The 25,391-nt window shown below is 44.5% G+C and overlaps 1 protein-coding gene across 1 annotated transcript in view; it reads right to left on the bottom strand.

The window, feature by feature from the left end:
- Window positions 1-25,391, bottom strand: part of ANOS1 (anosmin 1) — a 150,702-nt gene that overhangs the window by 21,147 nt on the left and 104,164 nt on the right. Inside the window, exons 5-8 of the mRNA XM_003793042.2 lie at window positions 23,165-23,349; window positions 20,317-20,446; window positions 10,230-10,435; window positions 8,475-8,619 (exon numbers count right to left, since the gene is read on the bottom strand). Coding sequence (XP_003793090.1) covers window positions 8,475-8,619; window positions 10,230-10,435; window positions 20,317-20,446; window positions 23,165-23,349 — 666 coding nt within the window. The remainder of the gene's footprint in view (window positions 1-8,474; window positions 8,620-10,229; window positions 10,436-20,316; window positions 20,447-23,164; window positions 23,350-25,391) is intronic.

The raw sequence follows: 25,391 nt of genomic DNA on the forward strand, positions 1-25,391 counted from the left end.
GTCATTTTGTTGCCCTCAGTAGAGTGCTGTGGCATCATAGCTCACAGCAACCTCAAACTCTTGGGTTCAAGTGATCTTCTTGCCTCAGCCTCCCAAGTAGCTGGGACTACAGGTGCCCACCACGATGCCTGGCTGAAATTTCAGAGACAGGCTCTCACACTTGTTGAGGCTGGTCTCGAACCTGTGAGCTCAGGTAATCCACTGCCACAGTTTCCAGAGTGCTAGGATTAAAGGAGTGAGCCACCATGCCCAGACTTCCACAAGGTCATCTTTTCCTGGTTCAGGTATTACCTCCTGTGACCATTCACACCAATTTCTCCACCCTTATTTCCTTCAGAATACAAAATGGTCTGTGCTCATCTTCTTTCTGTGTTTAAGGGCAGGGATGCTTTGACCATCATGGCTGTATCTTGGTTGCTCAGCACAGAAGGACATACTGGTTTAAAGGCTGAATGAGCACACCAGCCTAGAGTCACCGAGCAAAGAGAATGATCAAAGGGCCTGCACACCAGTCCAAGGAAAGTGATTGCTAGCTCCCCCACTACACGGTCCTAATACTACTTTTTACACAAGTGGGAGGGGCTGCTTTGGGCTAAACAATCAGTTAAGAGGCGTCCTTTCCTGCTTCCTCCTGTTCATTCACTTTCAGCCCTGCGTTTCGGACGCCTTTAGTCGGAGCACACCACACGACTAGTTCTCTTTTGCCCTTCAAAACTTCCCATAGCCTCTCCCTGCCGAAGCTTTCCCAAGGGAAATTGAAACAACCCGCTTTTTAGTGAGCCTGTATTTCCTTAGTTTTGCATAGTTTTTTCCCTTTAACTTCTCTCTCCGACTCCACTGAGAACTCCTCTAGGAAGAGAATGTCGTCCTAGTCTCCGCTGGACGCCCCTCACCCTCTCAGAAGTGCACACTGTGGTTGCTTCACGTGCACAGATGAAGGGAACTGAGGGAGTCTGAGTTTGCAGCTCCGCCGAGCAAACGTTTATTTATCTGGGGTCGTGCGGGGTGTTTTTCTTAAGTCAGCACAGTAATCCTTTGACACAGGATTCAAACACAGGGTACACTGTTGTGTAAGGAAGGGTCAAAAAGCTAACTTTCTGACCCTGGGTGTGGTTCCGGTTGGTTTTGGTTTGCTCGGCAAACTCTGATACTATTTAATTTGTATTCATACAGGTATCCTAGGAAATTAAGTCAGAAAACCTTTCATAAAAGGCCAGATAGTCAACACGTTTGGTTTCATGGGCCAGTCTCTCTCCCAACTACTTAGTTGCTATTGTAGTTTGAAAGCAGCTAGACATAATATGAAAATGATATGTAAATAAGTGTGGTCCTGGGCCAATAAAAGCTTAATTACATAATCAGGGAGGGGCTACATTTGGCGTGTGGGCCGTAGTTTGCAGGCATCTGAGAAAGACGCATTAGCACACACTGAGAACAAAATAGAGTAGCACTCAAACTACTAAAAATCCTGCCCTGCTTCACAATTCAAACACTGAATTCCCTGGGCCACCCCATGACAGCCTAAGGCTTCCAGGACTGTGTACAGGGAGCTGATTTATATGGTTTAATAGTTAGGGGATCAAAAAAATTCTCCTGGCCTCAAACCTCTTCTTCACCCTCCCGTGAATTTACAAGTTGCATACGTAGACATTGTGTCATTTTATGCAACTTAGAGGTAACAGCATGGGTTGTATTGATTATATGCTGACAAGTTATCAATATTTCTTTTAACAAAGCAGTAAAGTTTGTATTCTTGAGCAAGTGAGAGGAGGGCAGAAAGATGAGATGGGGAGAACACTCCTGAGCTGGGGAAAGGTGGGGTCAGTCAAGGGAGGCTGGAGGGCAGAGGAAAGCCCGTGGGGACTGCTACGCTCCCCTTCCTCCTACCCTGGTGCTGCCACTGCATCATCTGTCTAGTGGACCCAAGAAAACGGGATAGAAACTTACACTAGTCAGATGCCTGTTGAGGATATCTGAAAGAGTTCAAGCGAACGTTTGCATAACCAGGAAACATTTAGAGGCTACTACTTTTTGAGATCCACTATCACCCTGCAGGGAGCCACCATCACCAGCAGCACAGGGAGCCCCGAGTCCAGGGCAGCGGCAGGACCCAGACAGGGAATCTCACAGGGTGCAAACCCGCAGCTTCTTGGCACCATCGTGGAGCTGAAGAATCCTCCCAGTTTCACCCAGAGTCTTCATTCCATATCTAACTAGGGATCTAAAATCTTCATAAGCCCATTTGCATTTCCCATTCTTTTATGAATCAGTGATACTGAGAACACTTTGCTGGATAACCAAGGTAGAAGTTGAGTGTTATGTTTAAACTTAATGGGAATCTTGTCTTCCTACTTGATTTTTTTATCCTATGCAAATGATCATCTCTAATGATGGATGTAACAACATAGATTTATATAGCTCAAGGATGAACCCTTGTTGCTTTACTGAAATGGTTCAAGAGCAGGATACCAACAGCAGAATTGCTGACACATGCCTTGGGTAAATGAGAGAGATGCTATGATTCCATCAAATCAATGCTATGATTCCATCAAAAAGTCTCCGCCACTTCCAATAGTAAACAGAAATGGAATAAAATCATGTCCACCATGTTCTGCAAAGGTCTGAGGACTGATTTATACTACTCGATAGTCATGAAAGTTAAGAGAATCAAATATGTGTGCTATTTGTTCAAACATCCAAATTTTCATTAATTCTATAGATCAAGAGATTCAGAGTATTTTCTCTCTACCCCATTCTTATATACGAGACCTAGACAAATATTCCAGTTCCAAGAGGCAAATAAAAAATGCTTCAAAACTGCTAACCTTGAAACTATTCCTCCTGTCTCCAAAAACGAGGCCATAGTTCACCCCCTTCTAGGGACTCTGTCACAAAACCCCATGAACATTCAGCCTTCGCTTGCATAAAAATATTTATCGTTAGAACACCTAGTAGCCTGCAGAGCTGGAAAAATATAATTCAAAAAGTAATTTATACTCTGACATTTACAGCTCTCCTTCCTATAAAATATAATTTCCCTTGCTTATACTATAAAGTTGTAATTATCCTTTACTTCTGGTTGGTTCATGATGAAATATATAGTGTTCTTATAAAAGTCATACGCTAGTGTTTATGAGATTATATATCAACATTGGGACATAAAATCCTGACAAACACTCAGCTCTATCTTACATCATCTGTTGTAAACCCAGTTTTTTCTGCACAATAACCTGAGACCCACACGGTATGTGTTACTACAGGTACTTTGTACATGACTTTGGGTTTTTTTTTCCTTTTCACTTTCTGTTTATTGCTTTTCTGTGTGATAGGGATCAGTCCTAAGAATAAAGTGCCCTTGGACAGGTTAACTATCATATCTCTTCATTGGTTAGGCAAGACATTATTTAATTTTGAGTTATGACTAGTAAACAGTCTTAGTACTAAGACTACCCATCTGATAAGTAGTGGCTTGTTTCCATCATTTAACTGACAGGATTCTTCACACCTAGCTAGAAACTGCCACCAGTAAAGAGAACTCCCCTGGAATAGTCAACCAGGTGGGAACACAAAGCCTCGGAGGATGTAGTTAAAAAACGCAAGCAGCCTGTAAGAGATGATCAACCCTGGGTGTTGGGGATTGAGACTGAAGGTCACTTTGTTGTCCCTTGCCATGTACTTAAGACCATATCAGATTAATCACTGGAACCTTTAAGAGCTGTTCTATGTGTTATGTGGTGTTGAGGAGCTGAATGGAGAGCTGTATTCAGCTGAGCTGCTTTGATTGAATCCTTAATCTTGGGTCCTTAAGCTTTTTAAACAGGGGGCCGGTTCACTGTCCCTCAGATCGTTGGAGGGCTGGACTATAGTTTAAAAGGACAGGCAGTGGCTAAGCAGGACAGGCAGTGGAGGCAAAAACACGCAGCAGGCCAGATAAATGTCCTGGGTGGGCTGCATGTGGCCCGGAGGCTATAGTTTGACACCTGCCCTACTCGCTCCTGAAGACTCAGGAAAGCTGCAGGCCTTGCCAAAAGTTGCAGGACTTAGAAGTAAATGGAAGGGAACAGGAAGCAGTGAATGGAGACTCCTGGGTCCCCGGCCAGTGTAGCCCCACTGGGGACAAGGAACACATCTGGGAATCCCAGGCTTCATGAGTGGAGGGTGTGTGTCCAATGCGGGGCACATGGAGTTTGAGATGCCTCAAACCAGTGCGTGACGCCCACATGAGGACAGTGACAACCTAGGGAAAACTGGCATTAGCAGAGAAACCAAGGCGAGAGCTGGGTCAGCAGGAATGGCCCAGGGCTAGGTAGGGACACCACAGCCAGGGCAGGTAACATGGAACTGCACAAAGCGCCAGCATGCAAGAAGTGGGTGGGGAAGGAGACCCTGCAGGTGAAACTAGGCACAGGAGTGAGAGGATGAGGATCAGGACATCTGGGGGCCGGAGACATAGGCTTAAGGTGGAGCCAGGGGGCAAGTGCAGGTCAATGAGGACAAATGGATCAGAAGGGTAATAAAGGCAGGAACGGAAAACGTCCATCAGACGGAGAAATAGCAGGAGCAGATTCAGCGCAAAAGTGGGGTTAAAAACTAGACGGCACCAGCAGGACCAGGCGTGAGGAAAACTGAAATCCACAGGAGGGGCGGGGGCAGGGGGAGGCTCAGTAAGCTCCCACCTCACGGGCAGTGTCGGGCAGAAGGCACACCCCGGGGTAAAGGACTCAAATGCAATGTGGACCTTTCCTAACAGATGCAAACACTGTTGCCTAATTGCGTGTACCCGCCTATTACTCCATAACAAAAAATGTGGCAAAAAATAAGATAAAAAAATTTAGATTGCAGGTGCCTGAGAAACAAGAGAAGGAGGAAGATAAGATGGCGGTGGGAGGAAAGCAGATCTAGGAAAGAGTCATGTCAGGACTGGAAGCCACCTGAGCACATCAGACAGTGGGGATCGCAGGGCAGGAAGGGAGAGATGACCGTTCAAGGGCTTTCACACGTTCACGGTGCCGTGTAGGAAGTGCCAGGGACCGCCACGGGTGCCAGGGCCACAAGCAGACCCGTAGTCTCTGAGCTCGGTGAGATTTCACTTCAGTGGCGGGTGTGAGACTTGGGAAGAGGCAGGTCTGCCCTGTACAGGGAAGGATAATGCGACTTGAGGACCCGGGGGCAGGGGAAGATAAGAAGCCTGGGGGCACGGACAGGCGTGCTTACATTGACGGCACTGCATGGCTTATAAGGAAGGGGTTTACACCAGACTTTGCAACGCAGCTTAAAGGAGAGAGGTTGTTGAAAATCGTACTTAAGAGAGTGGAGGCAGGACTGACCACAGAGGATATCCCCTAGCTAACCAGGCCACGCATGCAGGCAGCAGGTGAGCTGGGAGACCCGGGTTCCACAAAGTTCTGTCTGCCAGCTCACCCACAGAGGCTCCAGGCAATGTAATCTCAACCAAGGCCGCGTCGAGGTTGGGCTTTTGCTGTCCTTGCTCTTGGTTGTGGGAATAAACACATATTATCTCGTGGGAGTTTGCAATCCCATACCAATTTCTAATGGGCAAAGAATGCTGTTTTTTGGAAGAACCGGGAAAGTAAAGAGACATAAGTATTTTACACAGTGGGTGACAACCAACCACCAGGGGGAAAGGCAGGTCGTGGGGGAAGCAGAGGTTGAAAGGATTTGGGTCTGAGGAGGAAGGAGGAAGGAGGAGGGGGAGGGAGGGGGAGGAGGAGGAAAGGAGGAAAGGAGGAAGTTTGGGGAGAGGCGAAAAGAGAAGATAATTTGTTCTCTTGACAATGAAACTCAAACCAGAGAGAAACCCATAACCAGGCGGGTAGTTTATAAAGAGCAATTTGCCTGCTCTCCTAAGAACGGTTATTAAAGAAAGAGCAGAAACACTAACACCACGTAGGAGACGATTTTAACAGGAAAGAGATGATATGGCCTGAGTTGGGCAGATCCCACATAGAATCTAAAATCAGAGACAAAGGGACTTTCTGAAGAATTGGATTTCTGGAGAGAAAGAATGGAGAATGACCTCTGGAGTTTGGCTTGAGTGAAAGGGAGGATGTGGGAGCCGTTTACTGAGACAGAGAGGCTGGGGGAGCAATAGGTGTGAGGGGACGTCCAGAGCTGGACATGACATGTTTGAAACACCTGCCAGCCACCCAAGTGGGGTGCTGAACAGAACTCTGGAGTGCAGGGAGTGGTCAGGGTGGAGTCACTAGCACACAGATGGTCATTAAAGGCCTGCAACTTGGTGAGAGCTCAGGGGCGAGACTGGCCTCCCAACCTTCCCTCCCCCAGGCCAACTTCTCTGCACACACAAGGCCCTTTTCAACTGGGCAGACATGCAGCTCAGCACGTGATGATACCTTGTGTTGTGAGCCCTCAGCTCACACACCCCAGGGCCTCATGAGCAGTGACGTGCCTCTCTGTGTCAGCTCTCTCTGCCTCCACTGCTGTCTGGGTTCCATGTGCAACCGTGGATCTTTGTGCAATTACTGTACATATTTCTCTCCCAAATGCAAAGTTAGGCACTTGAAAGGCAGAAATAAAAAATACGCGTAGGGCTGGGAATAATGTGTACGTGTACGTGTATATGATTGTGTGTATACATGTATATGTCTGAGGTTGGACATTAAGTCCATGAAGTTGTCCTAGAGAAAATGCTACGTAACTCATCTCCAAATATCAGTACAGTCCCCAGATGGCCAAGGGGAGCACCCAGAAGGTGCCTGCAGAGAGATTCAGCAATGAGGCATGTAGCACTTTTTCTTTTTGCTGTTGTTGTTGTTTTTAACTGTTCAAATTTTTATTTTAATGCACGCCCTGAGAAATTAACTTTGTAATAAGCTGAATCATATGGAAAGTGACACAGCAAATAAGTGAGACCCATGTTTAAAGAGAAGGTCAGCTAACTGTCCAAACTTAAGGAAATAATGGGCATATAGATAAACACAGATTCCACAGTCGTCTTTAAGAGGCTGAAGTTTTCCAAATACAAGTTTGCTATGAACTGGTCCAAAGATTAACAGTATGCTGAACGGGGGTAGTGATCACAGGGAACGCAATGGAGATATGTCGGTACTGGGTGTAACAGAAACCTTGCAAGTGAAGCCACAAGTTCTTTTGAGTGTAGCACTTTTTCTGTTTTTGTTTCGCAGTTTTTGGCGGGGGCTGGGTTTGAACCCACCACCTCCGGTATATGGGGCTGGCACCCTACTCCTAAAAAGTGCTACCAGCACTTTTTCTAAGATGAGTTTCTCAACTTAATTGTCTAACCTTTGTGTACACATGCGTTCATGTGTACATGTATGTGTAGGTATACACACACATGTGTACACAATACTTATATTTTATAGACAATTATGGGACATAGGCACATACAGTATTCTCGGCATGGAGAACAGTACTGTCGTCATTCACAGGCGTACACTTTCAATGGGTTGAATAGATGGATGACTGTTTAAAAAATGAACAAAGTTACTAAATACATAGAAATATTTCTAAGAGAATTTTTAGGGAAAGTTATATTGTACCCAGACTCCCATAAAAATAGTCCATTTTAAATCCATTTAATCTACGGAGATTCTTTTTCTCAAACAGGAACTGCTAATTCTAGAACTTTTTTCAAAGCACATTTCAGACAAAGTTGCTCATTTGGATCCTGGGTTGGGAGATAATGAGGAGTAGTCACTGCCCCTCACTCTGCAGAGAAGCCCCGCCTTCCCTGAATTCAAACACAGCTTTAACACGTCCTTCCCTCCTGAATGAGGCTGACTGCCCTGATCCGAGGCAGACACATTGACAGGCTCTGTAAGCCCAGGAATCAACATTCCCAGAGCCCCAGAGATGGGGGCTTTCTCCCTAATATTCTCTTTTAACCTGCCCCAGTTCCCCAAAACCGTGTCAGGTGCCTCTGCAAGGTGGGTCTAAGCAATGTCCAGAAACATCCAGTAACTTATTGAACAAAGCCAGAAACATCCAGTAACTTATTTACTGACTCAGATACGAGTGTCACCTAAGACTTTCCTCATGGCAAACATACTACAGAAGGGAGAAAAGAAAAACTGATATAAGAATGATGGAGTGCAGAATTATTCAGAGTGCTGGAGAATTCCAAGGAAAATGGGCGTGCCACGCTCTTAGAAGGGTTTATGTGTATTATCTTTACAAACAAGGATGCGTGTGTGTAAATGACAAATATAAAAATGGCAGATCTGTTGGAATGAGATGTGAGAAGTTTGCTTGTTGAATTTCCATTGCAAAGCCAAGTATCTATAATCGATAAAAATCACAGGCAGAAGGCAAAGGTCAAACTACCTTGTACATCATAGTTCTAATAGTATAGTAACATGCTTGTATGAGCAAGAAGATTAACCATGTAAATAATTCAGAATCAAAACCTGCCTCTCCCTGCCCGGTGCCCAGTGAGCCCTACGGTCAGCCTGGGAAACAACGATGTCACTTACTGTTGTCCGCCGCACGCGTGGATGTGAAATGGAGGGACACCTTTGCACTCTTGAGGCGCGTCTGGCCCCAGTACGCGATGGCCTGAAGCTCCACGAAGTAGTCACAGTCGGGCTGAAGTTTCTCCAGAATCACAGAGTTTTGAAACTGGAAAGGAAGAGAAGACGCCGAAATTCCGTCACCAACCTTCCACGCTTGCTTCTTCATCACACACCTCATCTGTCCTTACACAGCGTGCCAACCTCTGGCTTATGTATATCTTTAATTTTCTAAAATCTGTCACTTTTCTGCTTCTTTAAGATCTGAGCAGCCAGTACTACTACGGGCTAAAATAACCTTCGTGCAAAGGCTACATGGATTTTCAAAATAATGTTCCTAATCCAATTGCTGGGCAGAGAGCAGAGCAATGAACCTCACTGCCCACCGTGACATGCCACCTCGCAGAGAAAAGGGAGCTCTCCATAATAAATTAACAGGCATTAATGTTGCTGCATAGCTGGAAAAACTGTGACTCAGCAGGGATTGCCCTTCTTTGATATGTAATCTAAATCTGCCATGAGCAAATTGCCACCCAACGCTATAGGAAAATCAGCCTGGCAAAGAACTTCAATTTTCCTGCCACCACGTCTCACGCAGGGGTCCGGGCCAGGCAGCTGTCAGCATCTCCTCACGTCACTCTGAGCCCTGTGACTCCCCCGTTTCAGCTCTTTTAGCTCACGAGGTAAGCATGCACTCGTGTTATGACTTGTAGCAAAATCCTTCAACGTAAAAGATGGGACTGTCAGAAGAGTTTTTAAAAATAGAATGAAAATCGTGCAATAGCTAGATATCAGGGATGTGGGCTTTTGGAAACGTTTTATTACTCACTATGTAATATCTAGGGAAAACGGCACTGATATTGGAATCCTTAAGCAAGAGGAATAAAAAATAGCCTTGCCATGTCTGCATCTCTTAAACATTTGTCTGTGGGATTATATTTTGTAGCTTAAGGTGAAATGTGGGTAAGTGAATTTTATTATGACAAAATAAAGGAACATGCACTAAAAGGAAAGTGAATAATAACTCTTCTTCACGCACCAGACATTTCAAATGATGCAACATACTTGGCATCACGGAAATCTAATTATAGAAAATGGTTCAGGGAAGACTTTATTTCTTGGCATCTGAAAAATAAACCACTCCAGATTCTTTTAATCACCACACTGTGAAACACGCTGTTTCCAAACTGTTTACTGCCCACTGATTGGATTACAGATGGAAACACCTTTCAACAGAAAAGTCATGGATATTTGCTCTTCCATTTACAAGGATCTTGCCCAATAAAAAGAGACCAAAAGGTAAAGCACATTCGGCCTCATACGAGGTGTCCATAAAGTTCGTGTGCAAATGACTATGTTAAACTACTATAAATTGTGCATAAACTTTATATATATATATATATAGATAGATAGATAGATAGATAGATAGATATAAATTTTCTAGGGCTCAACGGGTAGGATGGGAATAATTTAAAGCGTTCTTTTGATTTCTGGAGTTGTGGCTGCCATTTAGATTAAAGGAGGTCAAGAGACCAAAACCAATTATTTTTGCCTCAAATGTAAAAGGCAAAACAGTTGGCCCGCTCCTGCCAAGTTCTTGGTCAGAAGGAACAAGGTTCACTCGTATGTGTGTGCGTGCATGCCTTCCTCTGTCAGCTCAGCAGAGCCGGGAGCTCAAAAGCCCTGCAGGGCGGCCCCTGCCTTCTCCCATCCACTTACCCCATCTGCCGTCTTTCTCCTCCTCTTCTTGGTTGGAACCAGAGACTTACTGCTGACCGTCCAGCTCCAGAACACTTTGTAGTGATGCACAGGGATATCTGGTTCCTCGGGGACATCCCAAACAATAGTAACTGTCACGGTCCCATCGCTGTTGATGGTGGAGTTTGCAAGCCGCAGGTTAGTGGGCGCAGGGGGGGCAGATGGGTCTGAAACCCAGAAGACAGAGAGACCATGTGACCTGGCTACCCAGGACAATAACAAAACCACATCTCTGTACATGGAAACACCATGTGCTCACGCAGCAAGCCTTTGTTTCTATCTGTGGAAATGTGGAAAATAATCGCCTAGTAAGGTCCTTTGGTTATGCCTCAAATTAAAATGCAGTCTGCAAAACGGTCGGATAAATTAGTTTGGTCCAAACTTGTAATCCAGAAGGATCCTCTCAGCATTTCCATGCCAGTGCAACCCAGCCAGGTTTCTACTTCACCAAAATCGATTCATTGATGCAAAATATAGTAAAATCCAATGCAGGTGGATTGGCATTAAATCAACAAGCAAAGTCAAATCGGCCTTGAAACTCTGAAGAGGAGAAGCAAGAAATGGACCAGTCTGAGTAATTCTTTTCAGCTTAACGACCCTGTCACTGTTCACGCTGCCTCAGCTAAGAGCAACAAATAGAGATGTGGTAAAGGAAAAAATCTGTACCATATTTTATCCACATCACACACTGCATGACTTATGGGTAATACCTGTCTTTGTAATTTTAACATTTCTGGTTTGTCTCAGAAGCCAAAACCTTCCCAGCTGTCCAGAGAGAAATTAGGTGCTGGAATTACCACCCCACAAATCTCCATTTAAAACACACCCATGAAGACGAGTGAATGTGGCCAGAGGTAGGGGGTCTTCGTCCCCCCACAGCCTGAGCAGATGGAGCTGCCGCTCGCTTGCCAGGAATAACTTGCAGGTGGTTTCAATTTTGAGATGCCTTCACAGGCTGCCAAATGCTGCCACAAATTCCAGTTCTAACACCCTCTGCACTGGAGGTGCCAAAAAGTTACATCTTACCTGGTACAAATGGAGACTGGGGGGAAAAACAATTGTGTTTCAACTGTCAGCATCACTCATGGTTTTGGAATGATGGAAATATCCTCTTTTTTTTTTTTTAAATTTGGGGTTTTTTCTATGATCTATAATGCCTGGGGGCTTAGTTAGGTTGGTGCCTTCATTTTCTTTCTTTTTTTTTTTTTTTTATTAAATGATAGCTCTATACATTAATGCAAACAGGGGGTACAGTGTAGTGTTTTCATATACATTTTGAAATACTTTCATCAAGCTGGTTCACATAAATTTCATGTAATTTGCATAGTCATTGTGTCAAAACATTTACATTCTATTTCTAGAAAAGTTCACTTGTACCCGTGTTAGACAGAAATATAGGTGATCTTTCCGGTTAACCTCCCACCACCCAGCCACCCTTCTTCCCTCCCCTTCCCCACCCCCTCCCCATATTCTTGGACTAGAATTAAGTTGTTTCCTTCATTTGAGAAGTATATATTAGTTTCATAGAAGGGCTGTGTACATTGGATACTTTTTCACGAAGGCTTTGTGTTGGTTTTTTAGGTGAGGGGCTGAGGGGAAGCACACTTCATAGCAGGTGACCCTGTCGCCTGGGTGGTTCTCCTTCAGTCAAGATCAGCACTGTTTGGCACTGGCTGAGATTTACACGGGCTATGCTGGTTCTGTGAGCGCAGCTGGAGTCCAGAAATGTGTCTACATTATGTCAAACACAGAAATGGTTCTCAAGGAAATGACTGTCAGGTCAGAAGGTGACAAGTAAGAGATAAGGAGGCAGCAGAACACGGCTTTGTTGTGTGTGAGGAGGACGCACCTGCCGCTCTCTCTGGGATGGGGGCTCAGACTTCCTCGCTATGGAGCAGCCCCATTGGGGAGTCCTCCTCTGCCCACCAATATCAGCTACCCAAAATCATCAACACCACGGGTCACTTCCACGCATCTCTTTAACACACAGAGCCTTCCTGTGCCTTCAGGACACCTGTCTGTAGGAGTCTCCTTGGTCTTACCAGAGGCCACCTCCCAGCCCCACGCCCCCCAGTTCCTACAAATCCCATGTCTCTACTCAGGAGAGCAGCCGCATCTGACCCCAAACTTCTCCTCTCCCGCCAGACTCTCCCACTGCAGGGACCTCTAACTCCACAAGGATCAGCTCCTCTTAAAAAAAAAAAAAAATTCCAACATTTAAGAAGACGAACCATACTAGGCATCTCATGATTTTCCTTAATTTCATTCCTGACACCCTTATTTATCCCCCCTGGAAAATCTTCTTTATATCTTAGATGTGAGCATAGTATTCCAGAATATCATCTACTCATGAGATGTTATAAAACATGAAACATCATAAACTATGAAAACAACGTATGAGGAAGTAATGCTACTCAAAACAGGAGTTAATAATATTTGCTTTATATGTTCTCAAACTAAGGCCCATTTTAAGTCTCTACAATAGCAAGTGGTGTACTTCCACGATTAAGACGAGATCCTCCCAGGCTGGGCACAGTGCACCAGAGCCCACTATAATCCCAGCACTCTTGGAACCTGAGGCCGGGGGATTGCTTGAGGTCAGGGGATTGAGATCCGCCTGAACAACAGTGAGATTCTTTCTCTACTTAAAATAGAAAAACTAGCCAGGCATGGTGCCAGGTGTCTGTACTCCAACCTACTAGAAAGGCTGAGACAGGAGGATGGCTTGAGACCAGGAATTTGAGGTTGCTGTGCATGACACTGATACCACAGCCCCCTAACCTGGGTGACAGAGTGAGGCTACATGGGGAGAAAAATTTTTTTCACTATTAAATTTAAAAACCCAAAGGGAATTGTGGAGAGCCCCTGTTTCTTGCCCCATTCTCCTCTGTAAACCAGCGTCCCTCACCCACTTATTCACCGCAGGTTCAGCTGAGAGGGAACAGTTTGCTTTCTCTAATCAGAAGCACTTCATGGCCTCCTAACACTTCTCCATGCTGAAGCCATTCTCTGCCTTAAGAAATGGTTCTGTAGTCCCAGCCACTCAGGAGGCCGAGGCCAGAGAATCGCCTAAGCCCAAGAGCTGGAGGTTGCTGTGAGCTATGATGCCACAGCACTCTACAGAGGGCGATAAAATGAGACTCTGTCTTTAAAAAAAAATGATTCCATACACCATGAAATAAGGCATATGCACTTGGCTGAATTACACGACATTATTTTCTTTCAACGTACATGATGTTTTAATTGTATTAGAATTTTCAAATGTAGTTGGATGCCTGCATGTGAATGTCATATAACACACACACAGAGACATATATAGGCAGAGAGACAGAAAGAGAAAGACAGACATATATTATGATAAAGCTTTAAGAGATTCTACAAGTTATTTCACTTTTTCTTCTTTTTTATTGGTGAGAATCTTAGGGCCCAGGGAGGTGAAGTAATATGGCTGGGGTCATTCATGTAATTGGTACTAGACGACAGAGTGGTAACAAAAACGAGAAGAAAAAGTCAGAGGCTCTAGCAATGCACACAAGAAGTGCTACACTGTATCTATGTTGCAGTCTGTCACACTAGTGAGGCCAGCATCCCTATGGAAAGTAAAAATGCAAAGTCGCTGAAGGAAGAAAGGACCCGTCATAACGATCTAGCAGTGATTTCCAACTGGTGTGCTGTGAAACTTTTTAAAGACCATTAATTAATTTTCAAAAGAAGTTCAAACCACAATGAGTATAATTTTTTCCTCTTTTTTTTTTTTTAATCAGCATAATTTAAGTGTACCATGGAAGTTTGACTATAGGTTCAAGTGTGCCATGGTGAGATAAGAAGGTTGAAAAACAGTGGTCTAGAGCAAATGTTGACACACTTTGTCAAAAAATGCCGAGACGGTAAAGTTTCAGGCTTTGTGACCTGTGTGGTCTCTGTTACAACCGCTCAACCCTGCCCTTGTAGCTGGAATGCAACAGATAATCTCTAAACACTTGCATGTGGCAGTGTTCCAATAAAACTTTATTTGCAGTGGGCCAAAGATTGCATACCCCCGATTGGGAGAATTTCCAAAACTGTGATACCATTAGCTTAAGGCCACTTGACATGAGAACCGTTTACTTTTAGTTTTAGAAACGTACAGTTATATTTTGTTGACTAAGTGTTGGCATTTTAGAGGTGAGGAAACGGTCAACCAGAGAGTTGAATTCACTATTTCAAGAGCACAGGAGGAGAGGGCAGGAAACCAATCACAAGACCTTTCCTCACCCTGAGTCTTAAAGCATTTCCCTCTACCCTCCCTTTTCTCTGCTTTGTTCAGTCACATCCTTGGGATCTTCACAATAACACAGCTGTGAGTGGGGGCACACTCTGCACGTTACTGAATTGGGAAGTCTGCACTGGCACCGTCTTCTCACACACAACCTGCGTGGCTACCAGGGCAAAGCATGTAAATAAATGCAACTGCAGCCTTGGAGAGAAGCAGCCCCTTTACTGCCGGCCGGCTGCGTGAGGAGCTGCCAGCAGAGCCAGAGGGAACTTGGGGCTTTCAGAAAGACAGATTTCAGGTCTCATCACTTAACCTCTGTGCTTGAGGCCACGGACGGGAGAGTAAGACGCACAAAGCTCTGCTACAATGGCCTGACTCGGAGCCTACGCTGGATACAGTGACAAGTCAAATCACTTTTTACCCGTGGAGAAACGCCGCCTTTTGAAATCTCATGGGAAAAGGCCACGTCAGCCTGTCCCGGGAGAAAGTACAGCACTCTGTGTGAGGCTGGCTGCTGTGGGTTTCCAGACAACGCTGTGTGTTAGGGACAGAAGCCCGTCCCTGTGTGTAAAAGAACAAATAACTCACATGCAAGGGCCATAAAGACAGCAACTGTTATAAAGAATCACACACACGCACACACACAGAGGGACAAGGCCTATTTCAAGAAAAGGAACCCTGACCACTTTTTCATTTTCACCACTGATGTCCGTAGCTCCAACTTCCCACTGCAGAATATCCTAGGACTACTTCTAAGGTCGGTAACTGCTATCAAGTGCTATTACATTCTAAGGGAAATGATGCAAGTACGTTATGAGTGCTCCAACTGAGAGAAGGTTCATTCTCATGGCATTTAAGCCTTTTTTAGTTTCTTTGACTTAGCAGCTGGGACAATGTTCCTTCTCCCTTAAAAAAGAATTCCCTCTGCAGCGTGTGGACGCACCAGAACTCCTAAGCTTTTGCAAAGATGCTGAAGCTACAACTGTAGACAGATTTCCAGCTATTGGACAGTTTCAAGACAGGCACACAACGAAGCCTTGCCCATTGGCAATGGCACAGCCCAAGCGGCTGAAGGGAAGTGAATATAGTTACTAAAATGTTATATTTTAGGTCAAACTGGATTTTAAATTTTCATTACAATCCCGTAAAAATATGTTATTTTGCGATGTCAAACTGATGTTGACAATTTCAGATGACACAACCCATGTTTCCCGGGTTTTGACAGCACACAAAAGAACGGACTTGGATGTTGCCTTGAATGATCCACAAAATCGGGGCTGTTCACTGCCCACCACCCAACCTGAACCACGGATGTGGTCTCCATAGCCAGAAGCACACACGTCGTTTCCCGAACTCGGCAAACTTCCGAGTACTACCTTGTAAGGCGGAGTCACTGATGAGCAATGCATTTGCAATACCAAGCCTGCGATATATGTACTTTTGGTCCCTTTAAGGAGTCTGAGCGATATCAAGAAAAGGCTAAACACCAGTTTACTGAAAAAAGAGGCCCAGTGCAACATGGAGCTTACTGGTATTTTTCTACTTGCACAACCCTCACTCCAAACGGATCGCTCCCCAGTCTGGGCTCGGAGTGGGTCGGACACCAGTGATTCTCTCCTTCTGACAAGTGCACAGTAACGTAAGGCTTGTCTGACGTGAGACAAACATGCCCAAGTCCAGTCCAATGTTACCTCGACCCACAGAGGAGGGAGACCAGGAATATTTAGCAATAGGGAAGCTCCTTTCATGATCTCACCTCATTTCTCTCATGAAACCATTAACATATTTAAAGCATAATTCACCATGTATTAGATGAGCTTTGCACCCTCCCGCAGGAACCCCGTGGATGTTGAGTTGAAGCAGACCCAGACGGCAGGCATCGGCAGGACTCCACCCTGACCCGGCTACACCTGCAATCTGTCTGTTGAATTTTACTTTTATTCACAGAGGTATTCATTGTAGGTGGAAATAATTCTCTTCCTCTCTCCCTTGACCCAGCCTGACATTATCAAGGTTGGCTATCTACCCAACCCAAATACCTGAGATAACTGCTTACTCTTTGCAGACTACTACCTTGGAGACAGTAGCTGTTTCTTCAAGCAATTTTAAACCACCAGAAGGCTGGCGCATTGCAGTTCTGGGGCACAAGTAAGGTGGGCCTGCATTGAATGAAATGCCTCTTTTTTCCAACATTGCAGTCATCATCACAACATTGTTCCATGTTCCTCTTACAAATACTCCCCGGATTCGTAGTTCCACAGATCTCCTCTGAGGACCATCTCAAACTTGCACTCTTATAGCCAAAAGTGCACAGAATTCACAGCAGATTCTATGATGTGTCTATGAAGTCCCTTTATAAAACTATGAGAGTTTAATGGCTCTGCTTCGTGGTGGAGACGCTTCCTCCAAGGTTTGCCTAAAGAAGGCTCTGCCACTAATAAGATGGGCCATGTCTCCCCCCACCTAGCTCCCCCTCCCCGATCTCTCCACCTCACCAAACATGGAAAAGAGCCTCGCTGGGAAAACTGTCTTTAACAACTTTATTGACATAGAATTTTCATACCATGAGATTCACTCCTCTTTCCTGTACTCACCACTGATTTTTGCTATTTACTGAGTTGTAAAACCATCACTGTCATCTGTTTTTAGGAGTCTATCACCCCAGTAAGATCTTTCATGACTTACAGGGAAAATTTAAATTTTAAACAGGGCAGTCCCTATGACTCAAAGGAGTAGGGCACCAGCCCCATATACAGGAGGTGACAGGTTCAGACCCAGCCCTGGCCAAAAACTGCAAACAAATAAATTAAATACATAAATTTTAAATGTATTTTTCAGCCTTTAGCGTCTCATCATCACTGCCATTATCACCAAGCAAGGTTAGTAAGTAAAACACCCCCCGTATACCAGAGGTGGTGGGTTCAAACCCGACTCCAGTCAAAAACTGCAACAACCACCAGTAAGTAAAACACCCTAGTACGGCAGGGTGGGCACTGATGACTCACAGTAAGAAAAATAAAGACGGGAATATAGACGGTGTGGGTGACTGTTTGCCCATTTGCTCGTTTACTAGCTTAGTAGGGAGCCAAGGAAGGTTTTGCTGAGAAAGACACGTTTGTGCCGAGTGGGAGGAGGAGGCAGCCTTGCCACCACACGAAGGAGGAACATTCCCAGTCTCGGAGGAGGAAGGTGAAGTGTCTGAGACAAGAGAGTTCAGGGTTCAGGGAATAGCTGGGGGCTGGGGCTGGAACAGGAAGGCAGAGAGGGCAGGGGCCCCAAGGCTGAGAGAGAGGAGGAGGGGGTCTTCCAGGCCTCCAGCGCAGTGTGAAGACCAGGCTTCCACTGTGAGTCCCATGAGGGCGCTGTTAGGGTGCAGTGAGGAATAGCTGGAAGGCAGTGGCTTGGATCTCGGGGGGATCACTCTGATGGCCGAGTTGTGGGTACACTGCAGGGGCCGGCATGCAGAAGCAAGGATGCCGTCTCTCCTTGAGGACGCTCATATTTCTAGAAAGGGTGTCATCATTCCTAAACCACTGACTGCCATGCTTTCTGTAAGGCTTTGCTGAGGGGTAGACGCATGTACGGAGCTGAAGGAGGCTTATCCTTCTGCCTGGGCTGCAGTGGAGAATCACGGGTAATCAAAGAAGCTAAAGACACAAAATTGACTCCATTTCTGCCTTTAAGCTTTCTCAGTGGGGCATGAAGGGTGTGACAGACTTGTTCTCAAACCTGGTGATGGCTGCACAACTCAGCAAATACTCAAAATGGTTGGGCTGTGCGGTGAAGATGAGAGAGGATACGGTATCAAAATTCTATTTCAGGAAGTTGTTAAACGCACTGGGGGAAGACGTGGCCCACCTCGTTACGGATTGACTCCCCTTTAGACATGTCCTGCAGGAACAGTCTCCACCGAGTAGCTGACCCTCTCCCATCACGCCGCGCTGCCCCTTCACTGCCAACATCGTATAACCTGCTACAAGTTCAGGGCAGACATCTTTGCTGTGAGGCTGCAGGAACTGACGCTTGGGAGCCCCTCAAAATGACAGGTATGGAAGTATGAATCTGGGGACTATTGATGAAAGCATGAGATACAACAATGTTTAAATGATGGCTGCAACCTCTCAAACAATGGTGCATTTTTTACTCAAAAAAAGCCCATTTAAATTCAGAGGGTACATTTGTCATGCTAAATTATGAAGTTGCTCAGATATGCTAGGAAGTGTCCACACAGCACAGCCTTCCTGTTCTCAGTTAGTTAGCACCTTCATGACCCACCCTGGGGACTGTCAAGGGACCCCTGCACAGACCCGAAACATCTCAAGATAGCAGCACTCTGGAAGGAATCATGGGAGCAAAGCCACCTGCCCCTCCTCCACCAGGCAGGACAAGCTGCAGCCCTTACAGGTAATTAATTCAACATCTGCCTCTAGGTGGGAACCACTTCTGTCTGCTGTCCAAATTGGCACTCTTGTTCAGAGAGCGCTAGCTCGGGACCTGCAGGCATCCGAACAGATGGTAACGTGTCTGTGACCGCCACATGCCTAGATCGCATTTGAACCATTCAACTCAAGGCAAAGAGTCCTCAAGCCCTTCCTTGATCACCTCCCCCAGCCCACTGTTAATTATTGATTTCACTTGCCTCTCTGAAGAGTCAGACCAGCTGGACACAGACTCTTAAGACAAGGTTAGCTGCCTTGATTTATAATTTCACTTCAAATCTTCCTCTGTTAGGGTATTTGCCTAAAAAAAGAAAGCAACTTTTCCTTTTTTTAAAAAAAAAAATGACTTTCTGAAAGAAAACTAAAAATCTGCAAAAATCCAAATATGAAGTTATTTTGATTGCAAGTTTTCCATTTGACATGATTATACCGATAAAGAAGGAGCAATACTCCACAGTGGGAGACGGCTTGAGTGTTCCAGAAATGCATTTCCACCATGGGACAGAAATGGCAATTGATAGCAGCCAATTTAAACCTTCTCGTAGGAAGACACATGACTGGTGTTATCAGTCTTACAGTACTTATCAACCTCACAGTGCATCTTCTTTAAAATAAATTTAGAAGAGCTTCCATGTAAGAAGATAAGTCCTGGTTAGTAAATGGGCAACGTGACTAATCTATATTTATGAGACCAGATCTTGACGGTTAGCCAAGCAGATACATAATTAATCTGGAAAGTGCACAGCCATATGGACACAACTGGAGAAATAATCCTAAAACATCATTAATATCAGCTCAGAGTACGTCCTTCAACTGTCACAGACTAACCACAAATACGGTATAGTATTCATCTGATTTCATACAGGTTTTTAGCCTTGAAAAAGGAACGGAAAAAATGATGGCATTCAATTCTTATCAAACGACTCAGGAGGGGTTTAAATTCTGGATGTTATGAAGCAAAGTCAGAGGTAAATTCAAACTCACTTTAATCATTATTTTAGGAAAGGCTGTGCCATCTAGCATAGCTAAAATTCAGTCTTTCTCTTTGAAGATTAATTGAATGGTGCTTGCTGCAGAGTTCTCTTAACAAAAACTCAAGGAAGATGATAAGGAACCCCCCTAACTCAAAGTTTTTTTTTTTAAAGTTTGTTTCTTTAGTGACATGTTGAAAGTGAAAGCCCAGTGATGCCTTTCACCATTGATTTACGAGGCCCTATCAAACACTCCTGGTCCCACTGTCTACACAGAGAAGCCACCTGCTTGCTGGCCACACATGTGAATGAGGTGATTAGGAATCAGCATTGCGTGTGTGCCCAGGAGCAAGGTACCTGTGTCCTGTGGAAGGAAGACTGACCTTTGGAAGAGCGGAAGTGTTTGCTGGGGGCCGTGAAGCCACGGGTTCCGTGCACGTTCACAGCAGCCACTCGGAACTGGTACCACCTGCTGGGCCGTATGTCCATCAGCTGAACCCGTTCGTCTGTGGTCTGAGGGAAAAGTCACAGAGCTATTTTATTCTGACATGTTGCTTGGATCTGTTTTTAAAAATACGCTAACTTTCCAGCCAATGCAAGTCAGCCTGTGTTTCCTCTGGACAGAAGGCTTGTCATGCCCGGTTATGAAGAGGGTAGTCAGGGACTAAGAAACCCTGATATTTCACCCCAAATAATTAAACATCTGTGGAAATCAAAATCTTGTGACAGCCGGCCATGGGGGCTCACACCTGTAATTGCAGCACTTTATGAGGCTGGGGCCAGGAGTTTGACACCAGTCTGAACAACAGCAAGAGTCTATCTCTACACAATATAAAAAAATATATATATATCTGGGTGTGGGGGGAGGCACCTGTACTCCCAGCTACTCAGGGAAAGGCACCTATAATCCCAGCTACTCGGGAGACTGAGATAGGAGGACAGCTTAAGCCCAGAAGTTTGAGATTACAAGGAGCTGTGATGATGCAAAAGCTTTGTAGCCAAGGGGACAGAATGAGACACTCTGTCTCAATAAAATAAAATAAAACAAAAAGTCTTGTGATGAATTCTTGGGCTATTTTAAAATCTGGTGACTAGATACAGCTTTGGAGGGATTTCACCAATAAGGAATATATATGTGTAGTAATCATCACATTATTGAGAAGAAGATGACATCACCTTGAGATTCTAGACAGAAAACGCCCCTGTCAGTGGCACAGCAAATAGAATTCTGGAAGTTAGGAGAACAGCAGCACACACTAACACTAACTTAAAGAACACTAATGACGCCTGGAGGTAAACTGTAACCCCGAGGCACTTTAAACAAAATTGAGTAACCACATGACGTCTGTGAGGAACCAGTCCAGATTTTATAGAGGGAGATGAGTTAGTGTATCTTTGCCCAATAAAATGCCCCCCCCAAAAAGGATGCCTGGACGATAGGCAGGTTTTGCCGCCACTGCGGCCACCATCCCAAGGTACCGAATGCTTTTTATAGCGTTCAGACTACAGACCTGCTTTCCATAATATTCTAGGTTTTGTCCCCAGCTGCAGATCTGAAAACCTTTGTCTTTAATTCCAGGGAATGAACGGCTGCAGCCCATGACTTCATCTACGCCTGGTGCCAAACTCAGCTAAACAGTGCAGAGGAGACTGGGCTGAAACAGGTTCAAACCCTCCCAAACGTCTCCCTTCTGTAACTTATAGGAAAGGGCTGTGACATTTAAAGCCATGTACAAACGGAGCTAAGCATTTCCGAGATGAAAGGGAGACTTTGAACTTGTGAACTTGGCGCTCTATCTGACTTGGCAGAATTTGAGACCACACTTTCAACCGACTTCAATATTTAGAGTTTTAGCTGGAAATTTAAAAAGCTTAAGGTCAGCATGACGTCCACGGGTTTAGCAGACCAAAGGACAGAGTAATCTGTGTGGCACTAACTGGCAAAAATAATAACTACAACAGCAATAATTCAGGGGGTTTCCTCCTTCCAAACCAGAAGGGACAAGAGAGATGACCTGTCAGTCACTTTCACAAACCTTTAAATAATTTGGAAAACCTACAAGGGAATCTACCCCACCCTTCCTTATGGGAGTATACAATAGACATCAAATGGAATTTGTGGCTGTTTCCTGAGTAACTTTATTTCACTAAAACAAATTCTTTTTTATAAAGTACGTATAAAATATTAATACAACTACTGACCTTATTTGGCCAATTATCTTTCTCTAATTGAATGTGTTTCCTTTACATTAAATTTCTTATTTATTTGGGGGAGTCTTTGGGTGTTTATCCCCTTTGAGACACCACTGTTGATTGTTCTTCCAAAACACCTAAATACTAAAATTTATTTTATATTTACTAAAAAAAAAAAAAAATGAGAATGTAACCCTTGGAGGAAAATGATCAGATCAATCCAGGGTGAGAATTTTCCCCTATAAACATAAATGTGGAGAAGGCTTTTTAGTTGTTCAAAAGCATGAAGCTATTTCACACTGAGAATTTATTGGTTTTTATTTCCATGTTTTTTTGGAGGGGGTCTCTCTCTCTCTCTCTCTCTCTGCAGCTGGTAGTCCACTTAACAGCTCTTAAAAAGAAAGAAAATATTTTGCTTTTCTCATCAGCAAGACAGAGGAGGAGGAAGTGGTGCTGAGATAAAGTTGGGAGAGCTGCCATCCAGGTGGGGTACCAGTTCTTAAGTTGACGGAGACGGCAGGAAAGCACTTAGCACTTAGATTTATGGGCTGTTGGCGGCTTCCCACCAAGTGGTTCTGAGATAGGAATCTTACTCCACGCTACTAAAGTCCTTGGGTGGGATAAAGGCTTACAGGCAGGAGAAACAGAAGAGACCTCATTTAGATTATTAAATATCAAATTAACCAGTCCCAGCGGTGCGGAGTTTCCCTTACTCTGCCTGGTTATGGAGTTTGCCAATACCAGGGGCTGAGGGCAGTGTGGCTTTGGGAGGAAATAAATGTCAGCAATCAGATTATAAAATTATGACTTTTCCATGTGTTTTTTGAGGAAATCAAGGCAGCAGTCAGGTTTCTGGTGTGTTGCTTCCTATCTGCAGTCCTCATTCTCTTCCCGCAGGCAAGCAAGAGACTAACTCCACGTTTGATTAAATTCTACTGTGGTCAAGCTATGCTGAGCCACAGCACATTAATTCTATGTGTGTAGGTAGGTGTGTCGTTGCTACCTCAAGGGGGAAAAGGGAATGTCGGAAGCACTTACCTGGGCCACAGTCTGCCAGGGGGTGGCGTCGTCCTCGCTGGGGTGGATTCCATAATTCCATCTTCTCTGCACCACGTAGATCACGGGCTCGATGGAAATATTGAACTTGGAGGACCATTTAATCTCCAGCTGTCCAGACTGCAGTTCTGTGAACCGTAACTCTTTTCTGGGCTTCAGGGGGACACCTGAAAACAAAACCATGGCGATGAAAACCATCTGCCTGTGCCTGGGATGGAGGTAAAATCAGGAAACAAAATCTACAGAGGTAACTCTCATCTGCTGATAAGTCATGTCCTGCTTCCTTCCATAAAAGTGACCTCCCTGTGCCGGGCTTCACATCTGGAGTCTCGGACACTCAAGAGTTTAGCTATCAGCCCTTTGCTTTTAGTTTACCTGTATTTTTGGTTTGGGGAGTTTTCTGGAAAGAAGGTCTATATTGATACCTAATTCTGAAGAAGTGGTCGTCTCTCTCGTGACCTCTCTTTCATGGCCATGAATAAACCAAGTTACCAGGCTGCTCCACTTGAGGTCACCATGGACCTCACACTAGCTGACAGTTATGAAGGGTTTCAGGTCCTTTCCGCCATCTTGAACATTCTCTGCCTCTGTGGCATATTCTAAGGTCATTACAACACGGCTTCGAGGTGACGTTCTTTCTCCCGCAGTGAGTTTTCCATTTAAGGAAGAAATTGCAAAGCTAAATCTTGTCATGTGGTGAAACTTCCCAAGAGCCGTTTCCAAAGCATGAGTCTTTCGGATTCCTCCGTGCATTGCTTGGGTGCTGCCCTAGACATTTCAGGGTGGAAAACTGGAAAATGATGGATTTGTCATATTTGGCTTTGGCACGAGTGAGTTGTTTCAAAAGTTCCTCACAGGTGTCTCATTTTAAAGTCATTAATCATTGTGACTTCTCATAAGTTGTCTGGTGACTGAAGGATTTAAGAACCACAATTCAAAGGAGTAGCCATTATAGAAAGGAGATTTTAAAACAGATTTATTATACTAATAAGATATATAAAACGAACTGATTAAGTAGAATCTATGAGGCTGTAATATTGAACATCATCAATACAAACCATGCATTACCATTAATATCAATTTCTGTGGAGAATGGGCATTTGCCTAGAGCAGTGGTTCTCAACCTTCCTAATGCCGGGACCCTTTAATACAGTTCCTCATGTTGTGGTGACCCCCAACCATAAAATTATTTTTGTTGCCACTTCATAATTAATTTTTCCTACCACAGAAGCTTGTTTAAAAATGGAACCTCATAGAGCAGCGGTTCTCAACCTGTGGGTCGCAACCCCTTTGGGGGTCAAACAACCCTTTCACAGGGGTCGCCTAAATACATCCTGCATATCAGATATTTACATTATGATTCGTAACAGTAGCAAAATTACAGTTATGAAGTAGGAACAAAAATAATTTTATGGTTGGGGGTCACCACAACATGAGGAATTGTATTAAAGGGTCGTAGCATTAAGAAGTTTGAGAACCAGTGGCTTAGAGCATTGCCAAGTCATTTGAAAAGCCAGTTCAGATTGCTCCATTTCTTAAGTTTAAACAGAGAAGAAACTGAAAAAAATGTACAGACACAAAATGTAAATAAGATTTCATGCACACTGGTGATTCAGGCGACTTTCAACTCATTTCATTTTGACCTGAATTCATGCCAAGCCTTATTTAGGAAAATTTTAAAGTTCTCAAATATTTAAGTGGATGGAGTGGATAATTTAAAAAAACATATTTACCTGTGGTCAAAAATTAATTGATATTTTAGGAAAACATTTTCTAGAAGTCCATTTACCATACCTACTGCATTCTGCCTTTTGATTGGCTGGTGAGTTGTGCATTCTGCCTTTTGATTGGCTGGTGAGTTATGGCTATATCTTATCCTTGAGTTTACCTTAAATTTATCTCACCTGATTCTTACTGGGACTTTGTGAAGTGGGTGAAGGGTTAGTCATCCACATTTTCAACTGAGTCTAAGGAAGACTGAGTAAGCTGCCCAGAGCTGTGAGTTGATCTTTACTTTCTCTCTGAATTCTCTGCCTCTGTCTACTTTTAAATTCGGAAAAGCCATTTCGAATGGCAGAGAGAAGAGGTGGTTTCAGATAGATGTGCAGAGAAACCCTTGGACATTCCTCTCCTGACGTCAACCTTCCTGGCTGGCTTCGTACTTTGCTGACTCAGTTATTTGCCCTTGTTTTGCCATGAAATGCATCTC

Source organism: Otolemur garnettii, unplaced genomic scaffold, assembly GCF_000181295.1.
Source record: "Otolemur garnettii isolate 467f Iridium unplaced genomic scaffold, OtoGar3 scaffold00065, whole genome shotgun sequence".
Lineage (NCBI taxonomy): Eukaryota > Metazoa > Chordata > Mammalia > Primates > Galagidae > Otolemur > Otolemur garnettii.